The sequence below is a fragment of the Colletotrichum phormii genome (genome assembly GCF_030913505.1).
Source record: "Colletotrichum phormii strain CBS 102054 chromosome Unknown BDP81scaffold_13, whole genome shotgun sequence".
Classification (NCBI taxonomy): domain Eukaryota; kingdom Fungi; phylum Ascomycota; class Sordariomycetes; order Glomerellales; family Glomerellaceae; genus Colletotrichum; species Colletotrichum phormii.
Window position 1 is genome coordinate 1,339,786 of NW_026851455.1, and position 26,244 is coordinate 1,366,029.

The 26,244-nt window shown below is 54.5% G+C and overlaps 8 protein-coding genes across 8 annotated transcripts; 2 read left to right on the forward strand and 6 right to left on the reverse strand.

Annotated features, from left to right (window-relative positions):
- Window positions 1-183: 183 nt before the first annotated feature.
- On the reverse strand, window positions 184-1,882 carry BDP81DRAFT_322866 (uncharacterized protein; the record flags this gene model as incomplete). Its single annotated transcript, XM_060584737.1, has 2 exons — window positions 184-1,604; window positions 1,666-1,882. The coding sequence occupies 2 exons, from the start codon at window positions 1,880-1,882 to the stop codon at window positions 184-186; spliced, it is 1,638 nt and encodes a 545-aa protein (XP_060443955.1).
- Window positions 1,883-3,080: 1,198 nt separating this feature from the next.
- On the reverse strand, window positions 3,081-5,686 carry BDP81DRAFT_431379 (fungal-specific transcription factor). The gene is made up of 2 exons (XM_060590674.1): window positions 5,365-5,686; window positions 3,081-5,311 (listed from the first exon to the last, which is right to left on the reverse strand). The coding sequence occupies exons 1-2, from the start codon at window positions 5,390-5,392 to the stop codon at window positions 3,225-3,227; spliced, it is 2,115 nt and encodes a 704-aa protein (XP_060443956.1). The 5' UTR covers window positions 5,393-5,686; the 3' UTR covers window positions 3,081-3,224.
- A 483-nt stretch (window positions 5,687-6,169) lies between these two features.
- BDP81DRAFT_395796 (uncharacterized protein) lies at window positions 6,170-7,190 on the reverse strand (the record flags this gene model as incomplete). The annotated part of the gene is made up of 4 exons (XM_060588109.1): window positions 6,170-6,601; window positions 6,663-6,800; window positions 6,863-6,926; window positions 6,961-7,190. 4 exons carry the CDS (start codon window positions 7,188-7,190, stop codon window positions 6,170-6,172), a joined length of 864 nt encoding a protein of 287 aa, XP_060443957.1.
- A 1,217-nt stretch (window positions 7,191-8,407) lies between these two features.
- BDP81DRAFT_431382 (uncharacterized protein) lies at window positions 8,408-9,783 on the reverse strand. The gene has a single exon (XM_060590675.1). The coding sequence runs from the start codon at window positions 9,300-9,302 to the stop codon at window positions 8,619-8,621; it is 684 nt and encodes a 227-aa protein (XP_060443958.1). The 5' UTR covers window positions 9,303-9,783; the 3' UTR covers window positions 8,408-8,618.
- Window positions 9,784-11,004: 1,221 nt separating this feature from the next.
- BDP81DRAFT_322468 (alcohol dehydrogenase GroES-like domain-containing protein) lies at window positions 11,005-12,493 on the forward strand (the record flags this gene model as incomplete). Its single annotated transcript, XM_060584700.1, has 3 exons — window positions 11,005-11,161; window positions 11,223-11,455; window positions 11,525-12,493. 3 exons carry the CDS (start codon window positions 11,005-11,007, stop codon window positions 12,491-12,493), a joined length of 1,359 nt encoding a protein of 452 aa, XP_060443959.1.
- A 1,772-nt stretch (window positions 12,494-14,265) lies between these two features.
- Window positions 14,266-16,796, reverse strand: BDP81DRAFT_431386 (uncharacterized protein). The gene is made up of 4 exons (XM_060590676.1): window positions 16,190-16,796; window positions 15,841-16,129; window positions 14,933-15,786; window positions 14,266-14,863 (listed from the first exon to the last, which is right to left on the reverse strand). Exons 1-4 carry the CDS (start codon window positions 16,511-16,513, stop codon window positions 14,537-14,539), a joined length of 1,794 nt encoding a protein of 597 aa, XP_060443960.1. The 5' UTR covers window positions 16,514-16,796; the 3' UTR covers window positions 14,266-14,536.
- Window positions 16,797-21,214: 4,418 nt separating this feature from the next.
- BDP81DRAFT_395801 (fungal cellulose binding domain-containing protein) lies at window positions 21,215-22,219 on the reverse strand (the record flags this gene model as incomplete). The annotated part of the gene is made up of 6 exons (XM_060588110.1): window positions 21,215-21,226; window positions 21,280-21,327; window positions 21,397-21,620; window positions 21,695-21,810; window positions 21,864-21,999; window positions 22,069-22,219. 6 exons carry the CDS (start codon window positions 22,217-22,219, stop codon window positions 21,215-21,217), a joined length of 687 nt encoding a protein of 228 aa, XP_060443961.1.
- A 2,565-nt stretch (window positions 22,220-24,784) lies between these two features.
- Window positions 24,785-26,156, forward strand: BDP81DRAFT_395802 (cellulose-growth-specific protein; the record flags this gene model as incomplete). The annotated part of the gene is made up of 5 exons (XM_060588111.1): window positions 24,785-24,848; window positions 24,908-25,086; window positions 25,265-25,478; window positions 25,696-25,846; window positions 26,072-26,156. The coding sequence occupies 5 exons, from the start codon at window positions 24,785-24,787 to the stop codon at window positions 26,154-26,156; spliced, it is 693 nt and encodes a 230-aa protein (XP_060443962.1).
- Between the last annotated feature and the right edge of the window lie 88 nt (window positions 26,157-26,244).

Genomic DNA, 26,244 nt, shown 5'->3' on the forward strand with positions numbered 1-26,244 from the left:
TTTTTACGGGCTTTCATATTCCGAGATCACGGCAATCATCTTTGTGGAAACATCATATGCACCCCTTATTAATTGAATTCATTGTATTGTTTGCTCGTTGCATGGCCTACCCAATTACGCCATGAATTACGTCCTGCATCATTTCTTGTGTACACCTGAACACGCACAAACATGTTTACAAAATCATGCCTCCAACGGACCGATGGTGTTTATGTCGAGACCCTTGGCCAACTCTGATTTCGAAGGCATCTTTCCGAGCGACATCAACTCTGCCGACTGCACCATGGCAGGATCCTTGCCCATGGAAGCCATGGCCACGACAGTCTCGCCATTGGTGTAGTACGCGACAAATGCTGACTCTTCTACGTTGCCCTGAATCACAACATCGTCCCACCCGCCGACGGTGTTACCACAGTATCTCAACTGTGAGCCCAGCGCAGACCAGAAGACGGGGATGAAGTGCGGCGTCTTAACGGCTGAGTTGATGATGTTGTTTGCAACGGAGCGACCAGCGTTCTGAGCGACATTCCAGTGCTCAATGCGAGTGTACCGGCCATCGCCTCCAGGACCGTGGTAGGGGTATGTCGCAATATCACCAATGGCGTACACGTCCTTGAGGCCAACAATCTCAAAATTCTCGTTGGTCTTGATGGAGCCATCGTCCTCCAATCTGATGACCTTGTTCTCTCTCAGGAACTCCGTGGCGGGGGCGACACCAACACCAAGAATGACCAAGTCGGCCTCGAGTTTGGTGCCATCCTTGAGGTATACCGCGCCGACATTGGCAGCGTCCGTGGCTGCTGGCTCTGCCTTGTCAACACCGGCGTTCATGTGGAACTTGACGCCATTCTTTTCCAGGCTCTTCTGAATGCCGGCGCCAACCTTCTCTCCGAGAACCCTCTCCAGAGGAACCTTTTCCATACCGATGACGGTGACTGTGTTCTCCTTGGCGGTGGCGTTGGCAACCTCCATACCGATGAAGGAGGATCCGACAATGACAATCTTCTTACCCTTGTCACCGATGGCCTTGACAATCTTTTGCGTGTCGTGGGCGGTTCTGAGGGTGAAGATGTTGCCTAGTACCTTGAAGCCCTGGAGTGGCAGGTTTCTGGGCGTACCGCCAGTGGCCAGGATTAGCTTGGTGTAGGGGATGCTGTCGCCCTTCTTGGTGGTGACCTTGCGGTCAGAGAAGTCAACGTCGGTGACCTCGTCGGCGACCCAGTCGACTGAGCCGCTCTTGTACCAAGCCTCGTCGCGCCATTGCAGAGCGTTGACGTCAGTCAGGAGAGCCTTGGACAGCTTTGTGCGGTCAATGGGGAAGTATCCTTCAGAGGAGATGATGGTCAGAGGACCGTCGTAGCCGCCGTTGCGCAGTCCCTCTACAGCTCCGAGAGCACCGGAACCTCCGCCAACAATGACGACCTTGTCCTGATCAGCACCACCAGCGGCATTGCACTTGAAATTGGGCTTGCGGCGACCGCCCTTGATGGCAGCCTCTTCTCCAGAAATGTAGACTGCGCCGTCGCGTTCGGTGACTTTGAAGACGGGGAGGGCGTCGAGAGCAGGGGCGTCTTCGACGTCACCAGTTTTGGCATTGAAGCAGGCTGCATGTGTGTGTCAGTGAGTTGTCATGGGGCCAAAGATGGGGGAAGAGAGGGTAGATACCTCCGTGCCAGGGACATGTCAAGCGACCAGAGGTGGTCAAGACTCCCTTTACGAGTGGTGCGCCAAAGTGAGTGCATTTGGGACCAACAGCCTGGATACTGCCTCCAGCGTTGACGAGGAGGACCTTTGCGCCCTCGATCCCCTCTACTTCGACCTCCTGCTTGTCTCCCGGCTTGAGGGACAGCGAAGAGACGGACTTGAGCTTGTAGTCGGCCATGGCTCGTACGCTATGCGAAAATGTGTTCTTTTGTGTTGTTTGTCGGAGTAAAGAGGATGCTCTTATCTGGTGGCGGAGGAGGGGGAGGAATTTGGTGATTTGCATGAAGGATGGAGAGGGAGGGGGCAGGAGTAGAAGGGCAGGCGAAAGAGAGGGGAAGACGTTACGGTGACCGTCGAGGGGTACTCCGACTGACAGCTGCTGATGTAAAGCACTGGGACGATGGGGAGAGGGAGTCAGATAACAAAAGCACACAAGGCCAAGACTACCTAGGTATTCCTAGACGCAGTGTAGCAGCTACTCTAGCTACGGAATAGACAGATCTGGATGGCTAATGGAAGGTAAAAGCTTCCGGCGGTGACAAGTAGACTGATACGGTGCGACAAGTATCCTGTAACTGGGGTAAGGTGGGATGAGGCAAGACGTGATGGAAGGCGGTCTGCTGAGAGATGGGGAAAGTCGATGGAGATTCGCGTCTTCAGATTGGTGACATTGACGTTGACTCGTTTATGACCGGGGTTTGGTTGGTAGAGGGTGTTCGACTGGCGGCACGGGGGGGCAGTATTTCTGTGTTTGTAACGTCGGGCGGGAGAGTTGTGAGGATTCAGAGCATCATCATTCATGCGCTGTGCGTGAGGGAAGCTCACAATGGCTGCAGATAAACACCGGATGGTCAGAAAGACGCGAGAATGTGAGGTACACCGTACACGCCCAAATACCTTGGGTATGGGTAACTTGATGACAAAAAGGGACGCAACTTCCTCCCCAAATTTCGACGAGTTAATGATGACGCCATGATAGTGAGCTCGTTCCTCCACAGGGAAGGATCTCCCGGGGTTAGCGGCGGCAACCACCTTCCCCAAGGTGAAGTGCTGCTGTTGCTTTGTGCCATTCCTTCCTTCCAGTGCAATTCCTCAGTTGTACTCCTGGTCGTCATTACCCACTACGGTCCCACCTTGTCCCGTCATCCCTGCCAGCTTGCAAATTCCTCTCCCCTCACTGGCCAGAAGCTTGAAGCTCGGATCACTGATGTCCTCCCAATCGAGTCTAGCCCCAAACCTAACATGGGGTCCCATAATAATCCCACCAAAATGACCCATAATTCGACCCACCGTCCGAAGACGCCAATCGCCGAAGTTCAACACCAACGATTTCTGTTGGATCATCACGAACTCAAGGCCGCAGACCATCATGACTATTGTATTCATTTGCTCTATTGAGCTCCATTCGCCTTTTATCTAGTAGCCGCAAGAGAGCTATGACAAGCCACACCCACTAGACATCATTGACACCTCAAACTCCTCATCAAGCCACCAACGCCGATGAAATATCACTTCCAGCCTTAATAATGGCTATGCCCAACCGTTGCAGCTGCACGACCCAAGTGCCCCTCGAAGCCCTCCAACGTATCTGCCGTCTCTGAATCCACAGTCATCGGTGACTCCTCCATGACGCCTCCAGCAAAAGGCCCTGTAAAGTCCGCCATGCTTGCGTCCCCAAAGAAACTCACATCCTCTTCGAATTGCACCCCAAACGGCAGCGAACTGTCCATGGCCTCCACCGCCGCGGCCGCAGCCGCAGCCGCTTGTTCTTCTCTCTTCCGCGCCACCTTGTCCACCGTCGCCATGGCCCGCCGGTGTAGCTCCCTGACCACCTCATGCAACTTGCGAAAGTCTTCGTTTGCCGATATACGCAGCATCATATCAAACATCTGAATCGCCTGTTCTGCGAGCTCCTTGTCCGTCGGTATATTCGGGTGCTCTGGGAACACAAACATGTTGGATAGAATAATGATGAGCCCCGAAAAGTGCGCACACGCGTTGGACCAGATGCTGCAGTCTGTCTTGGGCGATTCCACAAACAGATTCATGCAGTCCCGGCTGAGCTCCACGCACTTTGCCCACCCCGGCGGCAACGGTGCGTCCTGCCGGCTATGCGGTTGTCCCACTCCATCCAGGTCTTGTATCGCCGCTCGGCCATACGAACTGATTCTCTGCACCCAGTCCGCATCGTGCGAGTAAATGCCGTGGACCATGACGGTGATCACGAAGAAGTTGTGGTACAGAAGCGAAAGGTGCACCGCCGGGAGCGGCTCGGCGTACTCGAGCAGCGATGCGAGCTGGAATTCTGCAGGCACGTTGCGGCGCCACGTCTCGAGCATCTCCTCCAGCCGTGTCACCCGCAGCTGCGCTTCCGACTTTGCCACCTTTCGCGACCTGGTGCTGTACAGGAGGTCGTACACCTTACCCGCGATGTGGCTGAGCTCGACCCTCGCCCGGAAGAAGTTGAACTTGCTGCCATTGGACGCAGCCATGACGCCGGCCCCGTCGTCCGGGTCCAGCTCCGGCAGCGGCAGGTCGATATCTGCATCCAGCTGGAACGAAGGTGTTTTTGACCTCAGACTGATGTCCTTGTCCATGCAGTATGTAATCCAAAAAAGCCGTGACCTCTGCCGGGCAACCGCAGCCGGGAAGTACTGGAGGGACTCCTTGTCGTGGAGGTGTAGCCGATGCGCCAGCCGGATAGCCGTCCCGATGAGGACTGAGGCTGGCTTGGGGTCTTTTGTCCCTTGAAAGAGAACGACCATGCCCACGAGGACCTGGATTCCTAGCAGATCCTCCTCTCGCGTCACCAAGTCGGACACGACAGACTGCACGTTGCGCATGTGGTGCAGCACCTTCTGGTCGTCCACTAGGGCATCCAGATTTCCAGACTGCTTCAACGTGCAGCGGTATCCTAATGCTAGGGCGATGTTGATGGCTGCCCATGCGGCGGACGAGTGAGAGGTAGAAGGCGAATACCAGTCGGAGAGCATGCGCATAAAGGTCGGCTGGTCGAAGAGCGGCATAATGGAGTTGTACCGGTTGAAGAATTCGTCAATAACGGGCATGATTTCCTCCAGCGGCGGCAGTTTCGGCTTCTCCGTCTCGACCACCCACTCGCTCGGGCTTTCGCTACAGGAAAAGGCATTGATGAACTCGGTGCTGTCGGTTGAGTCGCCGGCATTGTCCAGGGGCAACTCGATGGTGTCTGTAATCGTTGCAGGCTGGACTGATGCTGGTGCTGGTGCTGGTTCTGGTGCTGGTGCTGGTACTGGTGCCGAGGCCGGAACTTGGCTGGAAAGGCGAATATTCGCATCCAGTGCGCGCTGCAGCTGTTCTTCAATCTTTGCCAAGCGGCTCTCCAACTCTGCCACTCTTTTCGGGCTATGGGGAGCATCGTCAGCTGGTAAATTCCTACGATTTGAGGATTTTGTATCAACGCACTCTCCCGCGGTAGTTTCTTTTGGCCGTTGTTGGCGCTCTTTCGTCGGTACTACTCTGCGGCGGACTGTGGTGGTGCGGCACTCGGACTTATACAGCAGGCAATTTGAGCAGGCCGGCTTGAGCATGTCGCACTTGATCTTCTTGAGGAAACACAAGTCGCAGGCTGTGAGCGTGTTAGCCACGGTTTGTTGAGGATGGTCAAGTGGCATATTGTACCCTTGCGGCGTTGTGATGAAGTCTCCATTGTGAAGTCGTCTTTTGGGGTTGACCGTCTTCAACTCCGCCAAGCAAGTGAAAACTCGAGACAGTCAAGGTGGATGAGTTGGATATTTCAATCATTTGGAGACCTGAGTCGTGGTTCGCCCGTCCCAATTAAGGGAGCGAGGCAGGGGTCCTGCGTCTGTTTTGGCGGTGCGCAGGAGTAGCGCAGGGATTGCGTCGCTGGGCCAAGATTACCAATCCAGAGCTGACGGATGTGCTGTAGTGGCACCCGTCAAGCCACAATCAGCTCGCACTCTTTTGGGTCGTTTGATTCGGCGATCGAGTCCTTCTCGGACTCACGAGTAATTGTTGATTAGTTTTTGGATCTTTGGTTTGGTGTATATTATAGTCTTACTGCAGGCGTACTTTCTATGCGTTTGACTAATGCTGTGGGATCGTCCAAGTTGGCCTTGTACTCACCGGGTTTCGGTATGTACTTACAGTGACTCACCGAGACTCACCGAGCCTCACCGAGGGACAGCACGAGACTCACTTACAACGATAACTCGGTGAACAAAGAAATCAAACCACAAGTTTCAAGCAAGACTATTCCGTGTATAACTCTCGAAATCTAACATCTAAAGCCAATTGTTGAGGTTCAAGTAAAAGCAGACCAAGACAATAATCGTCTCCAGGTCGAAACACCAGACAGCTACGCCTTGGAAGTCTCCCTATAAGGCACAGCCAAGTCCCTTGACGACCGTATCCGCAAACTCCAAGAAAAACCCCTCTCGCTTGCGCGTACTCTCCTTCTCCCAAATCATCCCCATAGCCTCATACGTAACCCCCCCGAAATCTCCAACAAGTGAAACCCCAGCCCCGAAAGCAGGGCACTCATCTCCCTCGCCTCATCAGACGTCATGACCCCCCCCCCCTCCTGGAACTCGACGCTGTTGATCTTGGCAGACAGGATGAAGCCCGGCGACGTCCGCTGCTTCACGGCTCTGCCAATCTCGGCAATCAGCCGGGTGCGGTTCTCGAGCGTCTGCGGGCCGTACTCGTCGGTGCGGCGGTTCGTCGTGCGCGAGAGGAACTGTGCGAGGAGGTAGCCGTGCGCGGCGTGCAGCTGGATGCCGTCGAAGCCTGGCTTTTTCGAGGTAGGCTGCTGCGTGGGCGAAGCCGTCGATGAAGCGGGTGATGTCTTGTTTGGTGGCTTCGCGGGGCGGTGCGAATTCCATGCCCATTTTTCGTTCTGTTTTGCGGTTAGCATCAAGTTTCGAGGGTAAATAGAGAGACAACGAACCCAAGGGAACAGCGGACGCGGAGACGGGGTTCGGCTGGATCTTCTTCTGCCCCTGGCGCCCGCCGTGGTTGACCTGTCCGATCATGAGGCTGCCGTCGGCCTTGCCCGCGGCGGCGATGGCCTTGTAGCCCTTCGAAGCGGGCGTCGCCTTCGGTGGGGGCGCATTCGGGGGTGATGATCATGTCGCCGAGGGTGCTCACGTGCTCGAACTCGGAACTCGATTGTGATGTTGCCCGTGGAGATGATGCCAAAGTTGTCTGGTCCTTGGCCCCATCTGGGAGTATTGGGTTAGTAGGTTGGCTCTTCACGTAAAGACATGGAGGTGAGATGGGTGGAGGACGTGCCGGCGGTAGACTTCGACGAGCTCAGGCGTTGGGATACCGCGCTTCGAGGGCTCTGTGGGGCTCCAGGTTGCGAGGGACTCGGCCATGGCGCTCTTGAGGAGGCGGTTCTTGGCCGTCTTGCCGGAGAAGGGGAAGGTCAGGGGCCGGGCCAGGGGTTCCGGGCTGGCGGGGGAGCTTTCGTAGCGGGTAGGCATGTTTGCGGCGGTGATGTAGTTGACTAGAGGTTTATAGACGTGTGTGTGGTTATTAGTGTAAGAAGACTGCAAGATGCTGTCATAATGGAGAAGATGATGCTGATGCTGATGATGTTTGACAATTTGAAGAGTCCGAGAAGCTCACTTATAAAGACAATCTCCAGTTTCCACGGCACCAAGCCCGGACGGCGCTATGGTATCGACACGAGGCCCGCGGAGTCGAGTGCATAGCCGATGGCGCAATTTGGTAGTATCACGGCGGCTGCCGTGGTGGTGGTCGACCCGGCGAAATAGCGGGGCGCTCCACGGAAGAGTCGTCCGTGGGTGCGCCATGCTCCCCGGCGGATCTAGTAGCAGATGCCGGGAGACTTCAGCCGCACGGAACTATACGCAATCTTCCCTGCCAGCTGTTGTCTGAACTTGATAGAAATATCTCCTGTAATTCTTCTTTCTCAGACGCTCAGAGATGACTTGCTTGTCTCTTTCAGATTTCGACAATACCGCTCAAGTCAAACATTATGGATTCCGACTCACATCCTCCTTTTCCCAGGTGCCCACGCCAAAGTTCAAACTTGATTTGAATACTAATCAAGAAATCAAGACTTTCTCACATCTTGAACCTTGATATCAGCTAGACAATACACTAACATGCTTATTGCCGCGCGGTTGCATCACGAGACCGAGACCAGGGAAGTGCGTGTAAGTGGTCCAACTCTCGGTGAGTCTCGGTCAGTCTCGGTGTGAGATCCGCGGAATTCCGTGGAGCGCTCCAGCCACCGTGGCGGCCACGGCGCTCCGTGGAGTTCCACGGAGAAAACGCCAAGGATCAGGATTAATAATTCTTGTTTCCCTCATCTTGACCAAGATCGCTTACGTTGACAGTCACACACGGACTAGCTCCGCCAGGACTTGTGGGACCCGTCAGCTTGAAGTATCAAGCTTAACATGAAATCGCCAGTCTATTGTGATCGACTGACAATCACAACCCACGAGGCAATGCACAGCCGCTAGGACACGCCGCTACCAACATCGACAGTCTTCCTGTCAGCACTTGATCAAACTCAAAGGCAAAATGCAATCGAAAGATACTAATCAATAAAAACGACGGCGGTGAGAATCTACTCATACATGCATTCGCAGCTTTCACTTGCACCGCAAAGCACACGCCTCTTTACAACTCATCCTTGGCCGCATCAGACGACGTCGTCGTCTTCTCATCGGCCACCTTTGACTCCTCGGCCACCTTTGACTCCTCGGCCACCTTTGACTCCTCGGCAGCCTCAACCCCCGACGCTCCCTCCTTGATCTTGAGAACCTGAGCCTTGACGGTGAACTCAATGTCCCTCTTGTCATTGGCGGTATCGGGACGGGTGTGGCTGACGGGCCACGCCACGACGGCGGCATCCTTGGGCACGGCCTGGTAACCGCTCAGATCGGCGAGCGTCTCTGCGATGATGTTAGCCAGTCTCTCGTAGGAATGCGTTTGTAGAAAGAAAAGGGAAGAAACGAGTCCGACTCACCTTCACAATCGCTACCGTCGGCGACAAATAGAGGAAGAACAGGATACAACGCCCCCGGCGCAAAAATAGCAACCCTCCCCCCATCAAGCCCGCGATCAACCTCTTCAGCAAGCTCAACCTGCTCCGTAACCTTGTCCCCCTCCCCAGCAGGCTTCTCAAACACAGCAAACAAGCCCTTCCCGGCACCGTCGGCCCGCTCCTCCTCCTCAATCCACTCTCGCACGCGCACCGGCACATCAGCGTACTCCATCATGAGAACATTACGATCATACATGTGGCGATCGAGACCGGCCCAGCCGCCGGGGTACTCGCGGCCCGAAAAAAAGGTCTTGAGCCCATCACCCCAGGGGAAGAGGCCCGTCGGCGGCTTGTCAAAGAGGTCGTGGAGGGTGTACTGCGTCGCGGAAAAGGTCTTTGACGAGGAGCAGGTCGGGGTGTAGGCGTCTGTGGTTGCGGAGGTGAAGGGGTCGCGCCAGGGGAAGTTGTCTGCCATTGTGGTTTTTGCTTGGGGCATGGGGGGCTTGCCGACCTGGAAGGCCGAGGTGGCGGTCGCGAGGAGGGTGGCGGCGAGGGGGAGGGATGTGGACTTCATTGTGGTGGTTGATTCGTGTGACTTTGCTTGAAGTTGAGGTGGTTTCTCGTGAAGGTAAGGGCTTGACGAGTGGTGAAGAATGCGATGAAAGACTGACACAGGAACATTAACAAGAAACAGTGTGTATTTGCTTCACCCATCTCACAATCAACTCTGCCCGGCCCTTCTCATATAAACAGACTTCCATGTGGCCAGATTGGCAACTCCAACGGCGTTGTTGTCCTTTGCGGACGCAGCATGCTCCGGATTGCCATATTGAGTCGCAGGTTCCTGATGCCAATGTGGGATTCCATGCGGCCAAGCAACGAGTTCCTCCGTCTGGTCCTCCATCCGTACCTTTACCCCAAGTTTCCCAAGGTAGAGAGGCCCCTCATTGCCGGCTCGACGGGAGCGAGGACCTTAATCCTTGTGCCGCCGTTGCGTCTTTATTTCTGATTGTCGACTCACGTGTCAACCCATCTTACCTAAGGTGACAATCAACTACCCTTGTCTAATGGCATTCCAACTTGACAAACACAGCTTGAGCTCCAGCTGGTGCCATCTGGGTCTTGTCATCACATCGCGGCATGAGATGAGCTAGCCGATCTCCGAGTGGTGACGTCTGTCTTAGTTCAACGCTCACCCCACCTCAGTCTCGCCGTGTTAGACTCAACAGCCAAGCTGAGCGTTTTCTCCCATTCTTGAGTTGCTGCAAGAGTGAACCTTGATGACCTTGAACTCGAGATAAAGGCACTCAGTTTCCCGTTCACTTCGTCTCATGCAAGACCATAACCAATCTCATCCGATCTCTAACTCTTCAGCCGCGTGTCCTCCACACATGCGATGAACACATGAAATGCTCTTCAAATGAGATGGATGAGCTTGGCCCTCACATGAGAGACTTACATCACGCCAAAAGAAGACCCCGCCAATACCCACCCAGACAGGAACCCAGACCTTTTCTCGATTCACTGCCGAGCTTACTCAAGCCTGACAAGCACTCTCACGACCTCACCTGACGTCGTCTAGTCTCCTAACCGACCTCCAGTACCAAACTTCCACAGTGCCACTCTCTAAAGTCCGAACGCGAAGCCGACGAACCATGGAGCATGGTGAGTCTCCAGTCGCGAGCAGGGGTGCAACGAGGGGGCAACATCGAATTTTCCCCGAGCAATCGCAAATCTCGCAAATGCCGTCCCGTCGCCAAACCTCCCTCCACAACATACTCGTTCGGATAAGCATGTAATTTTCAGCCTCGTTCCACCCCTTGCCTACTTCTTATTTCATCCTTATATCAACCCACTCAGACGGCCTAGAAAGGGCACACCATGTGGCATGCACATCCGCTTCGAGCCGAATCGCCCCTCTCATTGGCTCTAGGAAACAAAGCTCCGCTGCTCCCATGCCGTGTCTCTCTGGAGGCGCTGGGATCCATGACGTCGCGTCTCCGTCGAAAATGACGCCGCCGCGCCGTCATGAACTTGAGTCTTTTGCCCGGCCAGTGTCGCATCGCACTCATTTGGCTGGTTCGTTTCAGGGGATTTTGGACCTGGACGGGCCATGGACTGCTTAGTTGTGTGATGATTGTGTTCTCTTTGTGATTTTCTATAAGGACCAGTGATCCCAATGACTTGAGACAAGTGAAGCTCAAGCAATTTGTAGGCTCGAGACCTTGGCACTCTTCTCAACATCCAAGCATTCATATCAGTAATCACACATAGAAATGGCGTCACAAGCAGCATACGCAGCCGAAAAGGCCATTGGCCACCAAGGCGACGCCATCACCGCCCAAGATGTAACTGAATACAGCGGAGGCAAAGGCGACGACAGCGAGCTCATGAAAGCACTCGTCTGGCAAGGCAAGAACAAGGTCGAAGTCGGTGAGTGATGAACAGCCAGTGCCCCCCTTGAAATAATATATCCTAACCCTCCACCCCTTAGTCGCCGTACCAAAGCCCAAGATCCTCGAGGCCACCGATGTCATCCTCAAGGTCACCGGCAGCACGCTCTGCGGCAGCGACCTCCATCTCCTCCACGGCTCCGTCGTCCAGATGAACAAGGGCGACATCCTCGGCCACGAGTTCTGCGGTGTCGTTGACCAAGTCGGATCCGCCGTCACCAAAGCCCAGGTCGGCAAGCGCTACGTCGCCTCGTTCCAAATCGCATGTGGAAGCGTGAGTGCCCCCCACCCCCCCTTTTTTTGTAACATGACCCAAATAGCATCATCATCTAACACCACACAGTGCTTCTACTGCAAACAAAAGCTCTCCTCGCAGTGCGAGCGAACCAACTCCAACACAATGGGGAAATCCATGTACGGCTCCCAAACGGCCGGCATGTTCGGCTACTCCCACTTCACGGGCGGCTTCGCCGGCGGACAGGCAGAGTACGTCCGCGTGCCCCTCGGCGACGTAAACCTCCTCGCCATCCCGGACAACGTCCCCGACGAAAAGGCCCTCTACCTCTCCGACGTCCTCGCCACCTCCTACAACTGCGTCAAAGACACGGCCGTCTACCCAAACGACCAAGTCGCCATCTGGGGCGCGGGTCCCATTGGCCAAATGGCGGGCGCCTTCGCCCTCGATGAAGGTGCTTCCAAGGTCATCTTTGTCGACACCGAGCCGCGGCTCTCCTACATCAAGTCCAAGTGGCCCGCCGCGCACGCGGACAAGCTCGCGCTCATTGACTACAAGACGCTCTCGCACGGCGTCACCAACAAGGAGACGGTCGTCTCGCGGCTGAAGGAACTCTGCGGTGGCCGCGGGCCGGACGCCGCGCTGGAGTGTGCTGCGGGGGAGTACCCCAAGGGCTGGCTTCACACGGTCGAGATTGCGCTCGGCGCCGAGACGGACACGAGCGAGATTGTCAACGAGATGATTGAGGGCGTGCGCAACTTTGGAAGGGCGGGCATCACGGGCGTGTATGTCGGGTACACGAACCACTTCAACATTGGGTCGCTGATGGAGCGCGGGGTGCGGCTTATCGGGAATGGGCAGGCGCCTGTTCATCTGTACTGGGAGGATTTGTTGAAGAAGATCCAGGAGGGCAAGATTGATGTGTACCAGATGCTTTCGCACCGCATCCGTCTTGATGATTTGGACAAGGTGTACTACAAGTTTGAGAAGCATGAGGACGGGATCCAGAAGATCTTTGTTGAGACGAAGTTTTCGTTTCCCAGGGCGGAGGGGTCCCCTGAGTTGACGACGTATTAAGCCTAGAGGGTGGGATGGGGTGGTTTGAGTTAGAAGTATGAGCGACGTAGTTGTAATGAGATATGATGAACATTGAATACTCGTTTAATCTGGTCAAATTGGAAACCGCAACGTCCTTAGTCTGAGCCGCTGTCGCTAGCTAGTTGTGACACGCTCAACGACGATGGCCAGGACCATGCAGGTTTTAAAAGAGATGGGTTGTGCATTTAGTTGTTAGCACGTCACACGGTTCAGTGCCTTGTATAAATCGTCCAGACTTGACACAAGTAACGGTAAACTGCAATTCAACTCAATCACCAATGTACTCGGCACATGTAACAACATAGACAAACGGGCTCTCTACCCCTTCGACAGCCCACGTAAACTATCCTCTCAACAATACAAGGATTCTTCCTCAACCCAACATCCACCCTCGTCGCCAACTCTCACATCCCTCTACCGCCCCAACCCACGCAAGTTCTCCTCCTTAATCTCATCAACAGTATCCCTCGACTCGACAGAGACCCTAGACCCCACCCCCATCTGCTGCTCCCCAATAGACCCCTTGTCCTTCATCTCGCCTCTCGGTGTATACGTCGTCGGGAGAGGGTACTTTGACGTTGAGTACGGGGTCGAGGGGTACGATGTAGGAGCCGAGAAGATAGATTTGACGGCTGTGGTAAACGAAGAAGACGATGATGAATCGGGCTTTGGTTTGGGTTGCTGGGTGTAGATGTTGGGCATTGGGTATCGTGAGGCCATTGTGTTGGAAGTTGTCAGAGTATGGTTCAAGCGTGTGGTAATGAGGTCTGACTTGATAGACGGGTGGGTTTGGTCGATGTGGACGAGGATGTAAGTCCAGGAAAGAAATCAGGTTGAGTTGAGCGGCATCACCTCCCCTTTTATACTTCTCTCCCCACCTACGCCGCTTCGCCGACCCCTTGACCCTTCACTCGACTCGTTTTCAACAAACGCAGAGAGATCACCGCTCCCTAGGCCGCCAATCATGGTCCCAGCTGACCACCATCGCAACATCAACGGAAGCCTTGCCCGTCGCCCATCGCCTACTTAGCTGCCTGGCTTACGATACTAACACGCGGGGAATATGATTTCCTTCTCTTCACTTTTCTACGCGGTACGTTCCACAAGCCAAGAGACCTTTCGTAATACATCACGCACGACGCCTAAAGCCGAGTACCAGGCGCAGAGGACGGGACAATGCCCGCAACAGGGCTGCACTCTTTCCCATCCCCGCCAATCGTATCAAGTCCGACGCCCGGCGATAAGCCGACATTCTACCCGTCCAGCTAAACATACGTATCATGTGTCACACAAGAAACTCACGACATGGGTACAACCTCAAGATAAGATACTCAATCATGTAAAAGACAGCACCAGGGCTGCGAATACTGCCCTATTCGGCTGTGAATGCCACACTCTTGGGCGAGCTGGATCCGGCAAAGTTACGGGGGGACCGGGAGATGGGACCGGGAGATGGGGCCGGGGCTGGTGGGTGAACTTCGCGTGATTGTCGGACATTGGGGGGTAGCGAGGAGTTGAAGTGCCGGGCCGGAGAACCAGTCGGGAGCGAGGGGGTCGTGGGGCCGTTTGCTGCCGGGTGTGTGCCGTGCAGGGGGGTTGGATGCAATCGTGCCGCGATCCGTACTTGGGTATGATGACCGGTGCGCAAGGTAGTTGCGATAGACAGTCACGAGACGAAGACTAATTTTCTATGCTTCTTATCAGCGATTTATGATAATGTGACTTGCTTACACCGCCGAGTGGCTGGATACCTCTGAAGCAGTGTGCCACGGACGTTGAATAGCCCGTCTGACAGTGGTAAAGCAGCACTGTAGGAACGTCTAGCACTAAGGAACACAACACTGAGCACATTGTATAGAGCAGATTTAACATTAGCTTTTTGGTGGTATCTTGAACTAAAAAAATAGAAACAGGTATCTTTCATCGCCCACCCGTCATGACAGACATTACGCTCTCGGCGGGATCATCCATTACCTTCCCCGCCTCGCGGCATCGCTATGCAACAGCAACCCTCAATCTCCCTTAAACACCAACGGTCTTCTCGTGGTGAGTAATGTCACCATCGCTGTTGGGCACAGCCTTGTCACCCTCGGCGGCCTGGCGCTCGCGGAAGTTGGTGGCGGGTCTCCAGCCGACAGACTTGCTGGCGACGCTGACCTCGGCGTAGAGCTCCTCGACCTCCTCGAGAGTAAGGCCCTTGGTCTCGTAGATGAAGAAGTAGACAAAGGCGATGCAGACGAAGCAGCACGCGAACCAGACGAAGAAGATCTTTGACTGCAGGTTGGCGTAGCCGTCGCCGTAGTTGACGAGGTAGGGGGTGCTGTAAGCGATGGCCCAGTTGAGAAGCCACTGTATTGTCACATATTAGCGATTTGAGACCAGGTATGATGGGGGGGGGGGGTTGATTTGGTAACTTACGTTGGTGGCAGTCGACAGAGACAGAGACTTGGCACGGGTCTTGAGGCCGAAAATCTCACCATTGACAACCCAGGCGAGCGGGCCCCAGGTGGAAGCGAAGAAGAAGATGTAGATGCAGACAAAGGCGATGGCGGCCTTTTGAGCAGGCAGGTTGTACACGATAATCTTGCCGGTGTCGTCCTGGCCCGTGGTCAAGGTTCCCAACATGGCGACCAGGAACTGCGAGACGCACATGCCGACGGCACCCCAGAGAAGCAAGGGGCGACGTCCCCAGCGGTCGACGGCCCACATACCAGGAAGAGTCGAGACAACGTTGATGGACGAGGTGATCATGCCGATGACGAAGCCGTTGGAGAAGCCAGAGTTTTGAAAGTACTGCGTTCCGTAGTAGAAGATGAAGTTGATACCGGTCAGCTGCTGGAGCGCCTGGAGAGCACAGCCAGTGAACTGGCGCTTGAGCACGGGGGGCTTGAAGCAGTCGAGGTAGCTACCAGTGCCGACGGTGGCCTCGTAGTCATTGTTGGCCTTGATCTCGGCAATCTCCTCGGCGACATAGGCGTCGTTCTCAGGAAGGCGGCGGATCTTGGCCAAGGCCTTGGTGGCGCGGTCGATGTGGCCCTGCTTGATGAGGAAGCGAGGAGTCTCGGGCAAGAGGAGCATGCCGAAGAAAAGGATGAAGGACCAGGCGAACTGGACAGCGATGGGGATGCGGTAGGATCCGGTGTCCTGGCGGGCGTGGGTAGCGTTGTTGATGATGGCAGCCAGGAGCAGACCGATGGTGATGGCCCATTGGTAGGCACCGACAATGGCACCACGGATCCACTTGGGGGCGGTCTCGGACTGGTAGAGGGGGACTGTAGACGTTTGTTTAGCTCAAGTTCATCACCAAGAAGCACGATAACACTGACCCAAAGCAGAAATCAAACCAACCCCGAACCCGGCGAAAAAACGTCCGGCCAGGAAAAGGGGAATGGCAGTGGCGACGGTTTGGAGAACAACACCGAGGTTGAAAACCCAGCATGAGGCGACGAGAGCCATGCGACGTCCGATGGTATCAGCGAGGAAAGGGGAGGCCAGGGCACCGAAGAAAGTGCCGGCGGAGAGGATGGAGACGATGGCGGATTCTTGGTCGGGCGAGACGTCCTTGTTGCCGGCGGTGTTCACAAAGCCAGTGCTGAAGAGGCGTTGCCAGTAGGACTGGTGAGAAGCAGTTAGTTTGGATGACTCTCACAAAGAGGCTAGGAATCTAGGACATACCATCTCAAGGATGCCGTTGATAGTACCGGTATCATATCCGAAGAGGAGACCGCCAAAGGCGACGAAGAAGCCAATGGCAATGGCCGGCCAGGCCTTGCCTGGGACACCATCAGGCTTGATACCCATGATGACGGCGGGCCGAGGTATCTGAATCGAGTGAAGTTGGCAATGTGAGAAGAAAAGGTCAAGCCGAGTTGAGCGGAGGGGATGTAGTTGCTCGGACTCTGCGTCTGAGGAAGTGATGGGCAGTGAAGGGCTTGAGCGCGACGACGGAGAAGAAAAGAAAGCCATCCGGGGAAAAAGATGGGAGGAAACGAGGAGCATATAAGCTCGTCCCCAGAATGCAGTACGACGCGGAGCTCCCACACAACGGGAAACCTTCCCCAAGGTGGGGGAACAGGTGCCACGGTGCTACCGCATGTTGTCTGTTACCTTGGACCTTTCGTGGGACGCGAGCCATGACAAGGCAACAAGGTTTCTCTGCAAAAGGGGCGTGTAATTGACACTCGAGTTCAGACAAACCATGTGGAGAGACGTCCAACAGGTCAGGATAGGGCCGATGGACGATCACGAGGTGATGTTGCGATGTGGAGGGAGGGAGAAGGAGGAGCAGATGTGTGAGCTCGCGGAACCCAGTACCACGACATCAACGCACACGAGCAGCAAAGAACCAAGTATTGGATACTTGGTCAAGTTGCGACGATCCCCATGGAGAAGGTGGCAGGGGAGGTAGACCATAAAAACCCAAGAAACAATAAAACAGACTACTTTGGTGTATCCGTAGCCGCAAAGTCGCCAGTTTAGCCCACCAGGTTTCCCATGGGTCCCCCTCATCCCCCAGCAAATGTGAATGAGCCCCAGCAGGGGAATGGCCGGCGCTAGTCAGGTAAGAGGGTGTGAAGGAGAAAGGGAGTGAGGGGGGGAGAGAGAGAGAGAGAGAGAGAGAGAGACTCTGGGGTAGCTCTGGCTGGTAGCAAGTGTTTCACAGCAATTGGATTCTTTTCCCAGCGAGAAGAGACATAGGTAGGCACGGAGGTGATAACTAAGAGACGCGGGCTGGCGGCAGATCTCTGCTCTGCGCGTCTAGTTTACGACTTGGCCCAGTCCGGCAAGGTAAAGATATCGAGGCTGGATTTGAAGCACGGGGAGGGCACATGAGCAACGCCCCCAACGGTTCGTCGGACAAGGTAGGGCCAGGTCGACATTGATCGACGCGACCGACTACGGATAGGACGATGTGTTTGTTTCCGCCCGATGGTATGGATAGTTGGTGTACACTTGTATGGATGCATGATCTGAGCAAAGTTGGTTCGTCGTGTCAAGTAGGCGACAGGTGGTGAAAAAACTTTTTCTGGGTCGCATCGAGTCGAATTCCCTGCATCTCTCTCGCGTCTTGGGGGCGTGTGGGTCATCCCCGAGTCGTTCACCCAAGAATTTGGCAAAGGTTTTCTGGAGACTGGAGAACTGGAGGACATGGAGAAGATGGAGAAAGGGCGGGGAGTTTGGAGATTGCCAGGGCGTATGGGCAGGGCGTGGGCCGTGGGGCAGCATTCTTGCTGGATCATCAAAACACGCCCCTCTCTTCTGATCATTCTGATGGTTCGATTCATTGTTGGTTTGCGTCTGTTTTTGGGTTCAACGTGGGCCTGGCATTGTGTGCCTATACGCCCAATTAGTTGACGAGTGCCAAACAGAGTGGATGGTGCGTCATGCTCATTCACATTGTATCGCAACTATTGCTCGAGGCCATGTTCGGCGCTGGTGGTGATGCTCCTCAATGGTGGTACTGTATCCGTAGAGACTGCAGCAGAGAAGTGCAGACTCGGGGATTTGTGATCAATCGAGGTACATTGCCCGAGGCACACTGTCGGATCGCTAATCAGGTACCTCGTTCTTGAGGCTTGAGGCATAGAGGTGGAGTTTGAACGTGGAAATGTGGATGAGAGGAACAAGATGGGAGCGAGAGAATGTGCGGTTTGCGGCTCGCCAGCCAGTAACAGTTTACAGACAGAAAGGCGGGCTGGGGAAGCTTGAAAGTGTGTGGAGACCCCACAACGGTCACGCCGCGTCGCCGCCCGAGGCCCTCGCTTAGCGATACGTACTCTTTCTCAATGTGGAGTGGAGGGCTCTGGGCGATCCAATCAGCCAAGCAGATCGCTGAGCTTGGAAGGAACAAGCAACGGCCAAGGAAGTCGTCAACTCGTGGCTTCCTGCCTCCTATGAAATTATTCGATGGATGAGATTACATAAGGAGGTAGGTAGGCAGGCGCACAGTGCCTTCCAACTGACAATGCAGTCAAGACCCGCCGTGGTCGGCTCCGCCAACTGCCGTCTTCACAAGCTCGCAGCGTTTTGCTTCCTTCCAAGGCTGGATTGACGATGGACATGGCCAGCTCCTTTCTCTCACCTCATGCATCGTGTCACCCTCGTGATCTGCGGCGAGTCCTGCCCAGTCGTTTCGAGACATCTGACATGCTATGCTGCCTTACCTTACGTTCCCGACTCACTGGTTCAAGGCAATCATCGCCTGGCCTCGGCTCATAAGGTAGTCTCACTCACTGTGACACTGAGTACGAAAGTGAAAGTGTCAGTCAGACTGAGGAGTAAGTGAGAGGTGAGGGACCCTTGCCATGATCGACTGAAAAGTCGAAACTCACTTTCGGCCCGTTTCCTCGCAGCTGCCCCCGTCAATACCTTAATGTGCCCACGGGGCGGTACTTTGGTACTTTCCCACCTTTCGATGTTGGATCCGCAGCTTCTCATACTGACGGCTCTCATTCGCTGCTCATTCACTACTCATCTCCAACGCTATTTCTCTCGCTGCTATTCTGTATGAAATTTCCACCTTCATCGTCAGCTGCGGCTTCACAGTTTTGTTCGTCTTCATTTCTGTCTATTCATAAAGTTTCTTTCACGATGATGAGAAACTCGGCGGCATCATGGCATAATCAACATTGACGTCCTCGCTCAAATGGAATAACTGGCAAACCACTCGGAAGTGTTTGCTGCAAGCATAACCCGTCAGCAGATCGTCGAATCGCCGGAGGACGTCAGTGGCTTCAATCCGAATTCACCGACCATCTTTCATTCGGTCGCCCTCACACCATCTCAACACTCGCCGTCTCTTCCATTTCTGCATGTCTATCCCGTCGGTTCGGATCCTTACAAGCATCGACGAGACTAGTGACAGCTGCCATTCCCATTTACAGCACTGACTTCCGTACGGATAGTCGCAAGTCTCGTACAATTACGACTACTGCCGACAATGACTCTCATCCCAGCCAACGTCTCCATCCGGGCCGATGCCTGTCAGTCTTGTCAGATCGGCCGCGCTCCATAATCTCGCTCTTGTAAGCGCCTCTTCCCCAGTCGCCCACATTCCCGCTGCCTCTCTCGGCGCTTCCTCGTTGTCTTTGCCCGGGCTCCATCCCGGCCTCGGCCAACAATCCTGGCGCAAACGCCGCAAACCCACGACGACTTGACTTGAGCCGCTGATGTGCGCACCAAACCTGCTGTTACATCCTCAACGCCTACTCGCAAACCACTTAGTAAATGCTGCCGGATAGCTCTCGTAGACGCTTCTCGTGTTCTCAACAACCTCTCAACATACATCACCACCTTCGTTCCATCGCCTCCCCGTTAGCCAACGACCTGATGCACAACACGCCGCAACGTTCACCGGCTGCTTGGCAATGAGGATGGGCTCCGTCTCAGACGCCTCCTTTGCGGGCGCTCGCGCAGTCTCGCTCGCTTAAGAACAACCCATTAGTCCCACCAAAGGCCCGATATCTCCAGGAACGCGGGGGGGGGGGGGGTTTCTCTCCGCCAGCGCGCCATGCTGGAGAATCCTCGCGTATCGATTACATCCCTAGCTCGCCCGCAGTCGAGCGCCGACGCGCTGTCTATAAACGGGGCTTGCTCGCTCCAGCTCGAAACACCAGACAAAGTTCGAACTGGCTCCAACGCCTCTCGGGAACGCGGCAACAGAGACTATTCCAACTTTGTGTGTTCAGCTAAAGCACACTGGAGATGGTAGGTTTACGACCTCACCTTCCGTGACGTGGGAGATGGTCGGAGAGGCTTAGGATGCATATACGGGTACGGAACGACGGCAGAGCCGCTGCCGGTGCTGCTCTTCCAATGGGGCAGATTGCCACCGAGCCGACTACGCGGCCTCGAACGATGGCCGGTGTCGCTACGCTCACATGATCAAGTCGAGGGGCTACAGGATGGCCCAGGCCATGGCTTCAGCGGTCTCAGAACTTTGGCATGCCGTGGGCAGTGAGGCCAGACCGGTCTCTTTCCGGGGGGAAGCATCTGGGGCTGTCTCCGTATCTCTGGTGGCCCAGTGGCTACAGAAATGGCAAACTGGGTAATACGGGGTTGATATTATGAAGGACTTCTGACCGAGTATCCATGTACCCCTCAACTGCACATCACGAGACAACGCGGAGAAGCCTGCTTACTCCAGAATCTAGGATGTAACGAAATCCCAGTGATGGGAAATCCCACACATGCCAAGCGCGGACGTGTAGGGATAGCGAAATGGAGCCTCCTTAAGATCTGGCAATCGGCCCGTTACATAAATCCCCGACCAGGTGCATAAATCTGACAACCACCGTCTTGGTATCGTATGACCTTATCGCTGGGAATCGGGGGCCTTGAACACTTTGGTTCAGTGTGGTGCCAAATCTGCATTCTTTGGCTTGTTCAAACGACAAAGTTGTTCGCTGCGGACAAATCAGGGCCCAGTGCTTCAAAATCTCGTCGTTTTGGATGAAGTCTTCAGATGGTTTGTTTTGACCCATGTGAAAAGTTTAGAGAATGCCAAGCGGCACATCACAGCGAGTCACTAGAAAGTTGGCGAGCTGCCGGACAGACGAACACAGCATGTCTGAAGGGCATTTCCATTGTGGCAATCCCCTGTTTGCTATTTCATGTATTCCAAGCCATGGAATTGGACGAGAACCGCAAAGCAAAACACCCAACTACCATGGCCCAGTCCATCAATCACGAACCCAAAGCTTAGCAAGTCCACTACACACACTGTCAGCCTTTACACATCAACTTGCCTCGATACGCAAACTTACCTCTGCGCCACCAGGAGCCTCATACGATGTGAATCCAGGCTGGTAGATCTACAAGCGTACATGTTAGCTAACCCACACAGCCCAATATATCTTTTCACGAGAGGGGACAACGCCTACATTGACAGTATACCCGGGATCAGTCTCCTTGAAAGCACCAGGAATACTCAAAGTCGGCGCAAACGAGCTCGCGAACGCAGTCGATCCCGTGACGTTGATCTGCGCGCACGAGATGTAGAACTGCGGGATGCCCGACGGGTAGGGGTTGTGGATTCCCAGCTGGTGGACGCGGAGGAGGTACTCGCCGTTGGGGAGGCACGTTGGGATCTTGTGCTCGTAGGTTTCTGGGGGGAGGTGTCAGCGATCAGTCCGATGTCTTTTTCCTTGGCGGATACGATTGATGATGTGAGTATCTTACGTCTCATTGGCCAGGTTGCCTGGCCGTTGCTAAAGGTCGGGAGGAGGTCTTTGAACTTGGCCCATTTTCCGGACCCGTCGTAGTCTTGGACGTGAGAGGGTGCCTTGGACAGGAAGCTGGGATATACGTCAGTAGATGATACTGTCCTCGCGGTTGAGTAAGTACTCACAGCGAGATTGGACCCTGGTGGTAGACGGCCGTGTCGAGGGTGAAGGTGAAGGAGTCGCCTGGCTTCACGTTGACCACCGTCGTCTGCGCGCCGCTGGCACCGCCGACGTTGCATCGCAAGTCATTCGAGGCGAGGTCTTGTAGTCCGAGATTCAGTATCTTCTGGCCGGGACAGAACACGTGGGTTGAGTGATGAGGGCACTTACCTGTGACCGGGGAGTTGTAGTTGGTGTTCTTCCGGATGTGCTGGAAGACGTCGTGCTTTGTGGATCCCACAGACAACTGTTGGAAGATGTAGTGTCCAGAGACTTCCGAGACGGCTGCCGAGAGGACGGCGGCGACGGTGAGGAACTTCATGGTGGCGGGTCCGTAAGTTGCGTCTGGTCAAGAACACGAGCGTGTGCCTGGGTGCTGACTCGAATGAAGGATGAAGAGGAGGGACCACGTCTGCAGGTTCTTGGCTTTGTATTCATCATTTAAAAGGGGATACCGGATATTCAATCATGGGTTATGTCAAGTTGCGGGTGAAGCGGCTCGGAGGTCCTGCTTCCCTGATGCTACCTACTCCGGAGAGCAGTCGTGATTGGGAGGGGGTTCAATCAACGCTGGCAATCAACCACCCCCTACGTGGCAACGGTGAGAGGTGGGATTACTTCGGCTGTTGACGGGTCTCCGGAATATCGCCCATAGTTGCTGCATCGCGTGATGGGCGGTTCACTCTGATGGCCAGGAAACGGTACCAGACGCTGAGTTGACCTGGTTGTGTCCAATATGGCCCCGCCAATGCTGGGCAGCGTTGTCGGACCACGAGACTTGGCTTTGAATGGTAACAGGGTCAGTGGTCGAGGGTGTGCTCTGAGTGTCTAGTCACTTCCCATACAGCATCCAGAGCTACCCTTAGAGGGTTGCTACCTCTCTCGGGCAAGATCTTTTGGCTCATTCGACGTGCTCCAACGCTGACAAATCCAGAATCATCATGAAGACGACGTCTACAACGTGGTACGCCCTATCACTGTGTTTCGGGGAAACGAACAACGGAGATCTCGTCAAGAACCACAAGCTGAATGCAGGGTGGCGTTGGATCTTGACAACGGTGTTGAAAGTGATGTAGCCACCGGCAGAAGTCATGCATAGCACGTGAGCCGTCCATTTGCCGCAAATGAAATGCACCCCGGACTTTGCAATCTACTTAAATTAAGCTTGTATGGGATAGCATTTTAGCCGTGTGGGTCACTTGACGACGGACGTCCCCGGCCCAGCTGCATGTGTTCTTGAGAAGCACTGCCTACAGTAAGGTACTTTATGCTGAACACCACCTATGACGGATCGCAAGATGAGGAAGGTGACTTGAGAGAATATTGAAGAGCATTGTGAACAAACATCTCTCCCATTTTCCCAGAGAATGCTACAAGTGCCAGTGTTCAGAGCCATTATCAGTGGCAGTCTGTATTTACGACCCACGATGTCCTTACTGCCACAGCTGCATATCTCCTGATATAAACTATATATGAGACTACAGCCATTCCTAGAATATCAATATGGCAATGCTGAGCAGTCTGATGGGATGGTCTACATTCGCAGCAAACCCCTTCTCGGAAGTTATCCGGGATCGTGAAACGGAGTTCCGCGGAGCCAGAACCTCCGAGCTCTAAACGGTACCTTTTCTCTCCCTCCGCTCACTGATCTGTCATCCTCATACCACTACTCAATAATGAATCCAACATATAGGAGCTCATTCTAGTCAGATTATGATGATTATTCAATGAAGGCGAGGGGTGATGACCTCGGAGCGAATGTTCTTTTCTAGTCCCGAGACCGACCTCATAAGCATCTGAATCAAGCATAGAAGACGACCGGGTCCATACCAACTCGCTTCCCACATGATCAACGGCGTTAGAATTTGTCAGGAACACCTCCGGTCTCCCCGCCCGGAGCGAGAAAGTGGATCGTTCCCGGCTCGCGCGGGAAGTGGAACACATCCGCCCCCTTGCCTTTCGGGATTTGAGCTTCCGGGAGCCCCGCCGATAAGGCGAAGTGACCCATGTTCGCACCGAGTAACATGGCCGACTTGCATCCGGCCGCTCTATTAGAGTTTGATTCCGAGTCGGAGAAATAACGATAGTCTCATACGCGGATAGTCTATTGTATGCGGTTGAGTAGTATAATTGAATAGCTGCCGTGGCCTTAATTGGAATCGGCCCGATACCTGATGATGTCAACCAACGACGAAAGTCGTGATCAGAGATGGATACATGCAAATCAGACGCCGGATTGTTCATTTTTCACTGCGATCTTTATGCAAAGCGGTGTCTGCCGACTTGATGGGGCTTGCGTTTACTGCAATAAGTGTTTTGAAACACCACCTTTTTCTTTTGGTGATTCTTCTTGTCTTTTCTCCGCTTCGCCGAGACGACTGATCATTACTAAAAGGCACCGAAATCGTGACAGCTAACTCAACGGATGGAACAGAAGACTTTGAGCCCTCGCAGCAGACTGTGTCTCCTACGTTGGAGCGGCCAAGAGCCAACCTCCTCATTACATTGGTTACCACAGCGGAAGTAGACTCGTCCCCACGCGCAAATCAATCAGCAGCCTAAGATGAAAGGACTTGGGCTCTCATGTTATGCGGTAGAACTCACCGGCTATATCCATTCTAGTAACATCGCCACGTCTCGGCAATCTAACCTCGACAGCCCTTTCTGCGTATTAGGCAAGTACTGGACGGAACTATTAGCATCGTAGTCTAGGCTCCCCGATGTGTCTTACGGGTAATTCGTTCGAAGTGTGTTGTAAATCAGTCGTTCAATAGGCTTAACTATCGAGCATCGCCCTCAAGGCGAATACCGCTGAGGTCCGGTTGAAGGGTTTACTGAGACACGTACCTCTCAATAACTTCCAGGAACATTTACTGCAAATTTCAAGATGAAGGCCATCGTCGCAATCCTCACGACGCTCGTCGCTCTGAGCGATGTCGTCTCCGCTCACTGTGAGAAGTCTCAGGCGTGAAGTTATTCCTATCCTCAGCTAACGAACCTACCTAACCAGACCGCTTCACAAGCCTCGTAGTTGGGGGCGTCAACACGGGCGAATATGTCCACGTCCGGCGCAACACAAACTACAACAGCCCCGTCACAGACGTCCTCAGCAAAGACATCGTCTGCAACGCTGGCGGTCTCTCCTCGGGTCCGGCGGCGCAGATCGCCACCGTCGCGGCGGGCTCGACCGTAAATATTCCATCCTACTTGTGCTCCCATTCTCACACCCCTTATCCGCCTCCCGATCCCTCACCCCCTCCCCGTTTCCGTGTTTCCGTGTTTCCGTATCATGATACCTTACCCCCGAAGCCCCGCGGACTGTCGCTCGACTCGACTCGACTTGCTACTAACTCACTCATGCCTGCAGGTCGGTTTCGCAATGGACCAAGCAATCTACCACGACGGGCCCGTCATCGTCTGGCTCTCGCCCGCCGCGGGGTCCTCCAGCAACGTCACAACCTACGACGGCAGCGGTCCCTGGGCAAAGATCTGGGAGCTAGGCGCGCAGACAGGCAACGGGCAGATCAAGTTCCCCGCCTCGAACCAGGCCGGCTTCAACTTTCAAATCCCTTCATGCACACGTACGTCACGACTTTCTTCTTGTGTCAAGTCGTCAAGTCGTCAAGTGTTCGACTTACTCGTGCTACATGTGCTTGCTTGCTTCCCCCGTACGCCCCTTATCCGGGATTATGCAGCCGTGATCACTGTTGGTCCCCAGGGACGGGCATTTAGAAATGTTCTCAACACCCCGTTCCGTGTGTGGTGGAGTTGGCAGGTCGGAGTACTGACGGAGTCTAGCCCCGGGAGAGTACCTCCTCCGCATCGAGCAGATTGGACTACACTCCGCCAGCGCCAAGGCCGGAGCCCAGTTCTACATCTCGTGCGCCCAGATCAAGGTGACGGGTTCAGGGAGCGGCAGTGCTTCGTTCTCGCCTACCGTCAGATTCCCGTGAGTTGTCCCAGCCAAGCTTCCATATCATTGATCGTTCCATGTTCTGTTTTTTCCAAAGAAATCCATTCCAACCTCTTCCCACACCCACGGAGCTCCACCAGCAGGGCCAGAAGCGGGCGGGCGGCGCGCGGCTCGTTCTCGTTTAAAAAGAAAAGAAAATCTTTCCTCTCAATGGAACCTTGATAGGATCTGGCAGGTGTGTTAATCTCCGCGTATCACTAGGGGCGCATACACTGGCAACGAGCCCGGTATCTTGATCAACATTTACTACCCAGTGGTGAGTCGCGCGCACACGTTCCGCCCTTAACCGCACCGACGAAAAGTGAAGTCATCGTGAGCGAGTCGTGCTAATGTCTTGGCGGGGTCAAAAAAGCCAACTACATACACCGTTCCGG

Bases quoted from the DNA above. Each gene is read 5' to 3' on its own strand.
- BDP81DRAFT_431379 (XM_060590674.1), bottom strand. From the start codon at position 5,392: ATGGAGACTTCATCACAACGCCGCAAGG. The intron at 5,312-5,364 runs GTACAATATGCC...ACACGCTCACAG, and splicing joins TTCATCACAACGCCGCAAGG to CCTGCGACTTGTGTTTCCTC.
- BDP81DRAFT_431382 (XM_060590675.1), bottom strand. From the start codon at position 9,302: ATGAAGTCCACATCCCTCCCCCTCGCCGCCACCCTCCTCGCGACCGCC.
- BDP81DRAFT_431386 (XM_060590676.1), bottom strand. From the start codon at position 16,513: ATGCTCCTCGTTTCCTCCCATCTTTTTCCCCGGATGGCTTTCTTTTCT. The intron at 16,130-16,189 runs GTATGTCCTAGA...GCTTCTCACCAG, and splicing joins TCAACGGCATCCTTGAGATG to TCCTACTGGCAACGCCTCTT. The intron at 14,864-14,932 runs GTAAGTTACCAA...GTGACAATACAG, and splicing joins CTCTGTCGACTGCCACCAAC to TGGCTTCTCAACTGGGCCAT.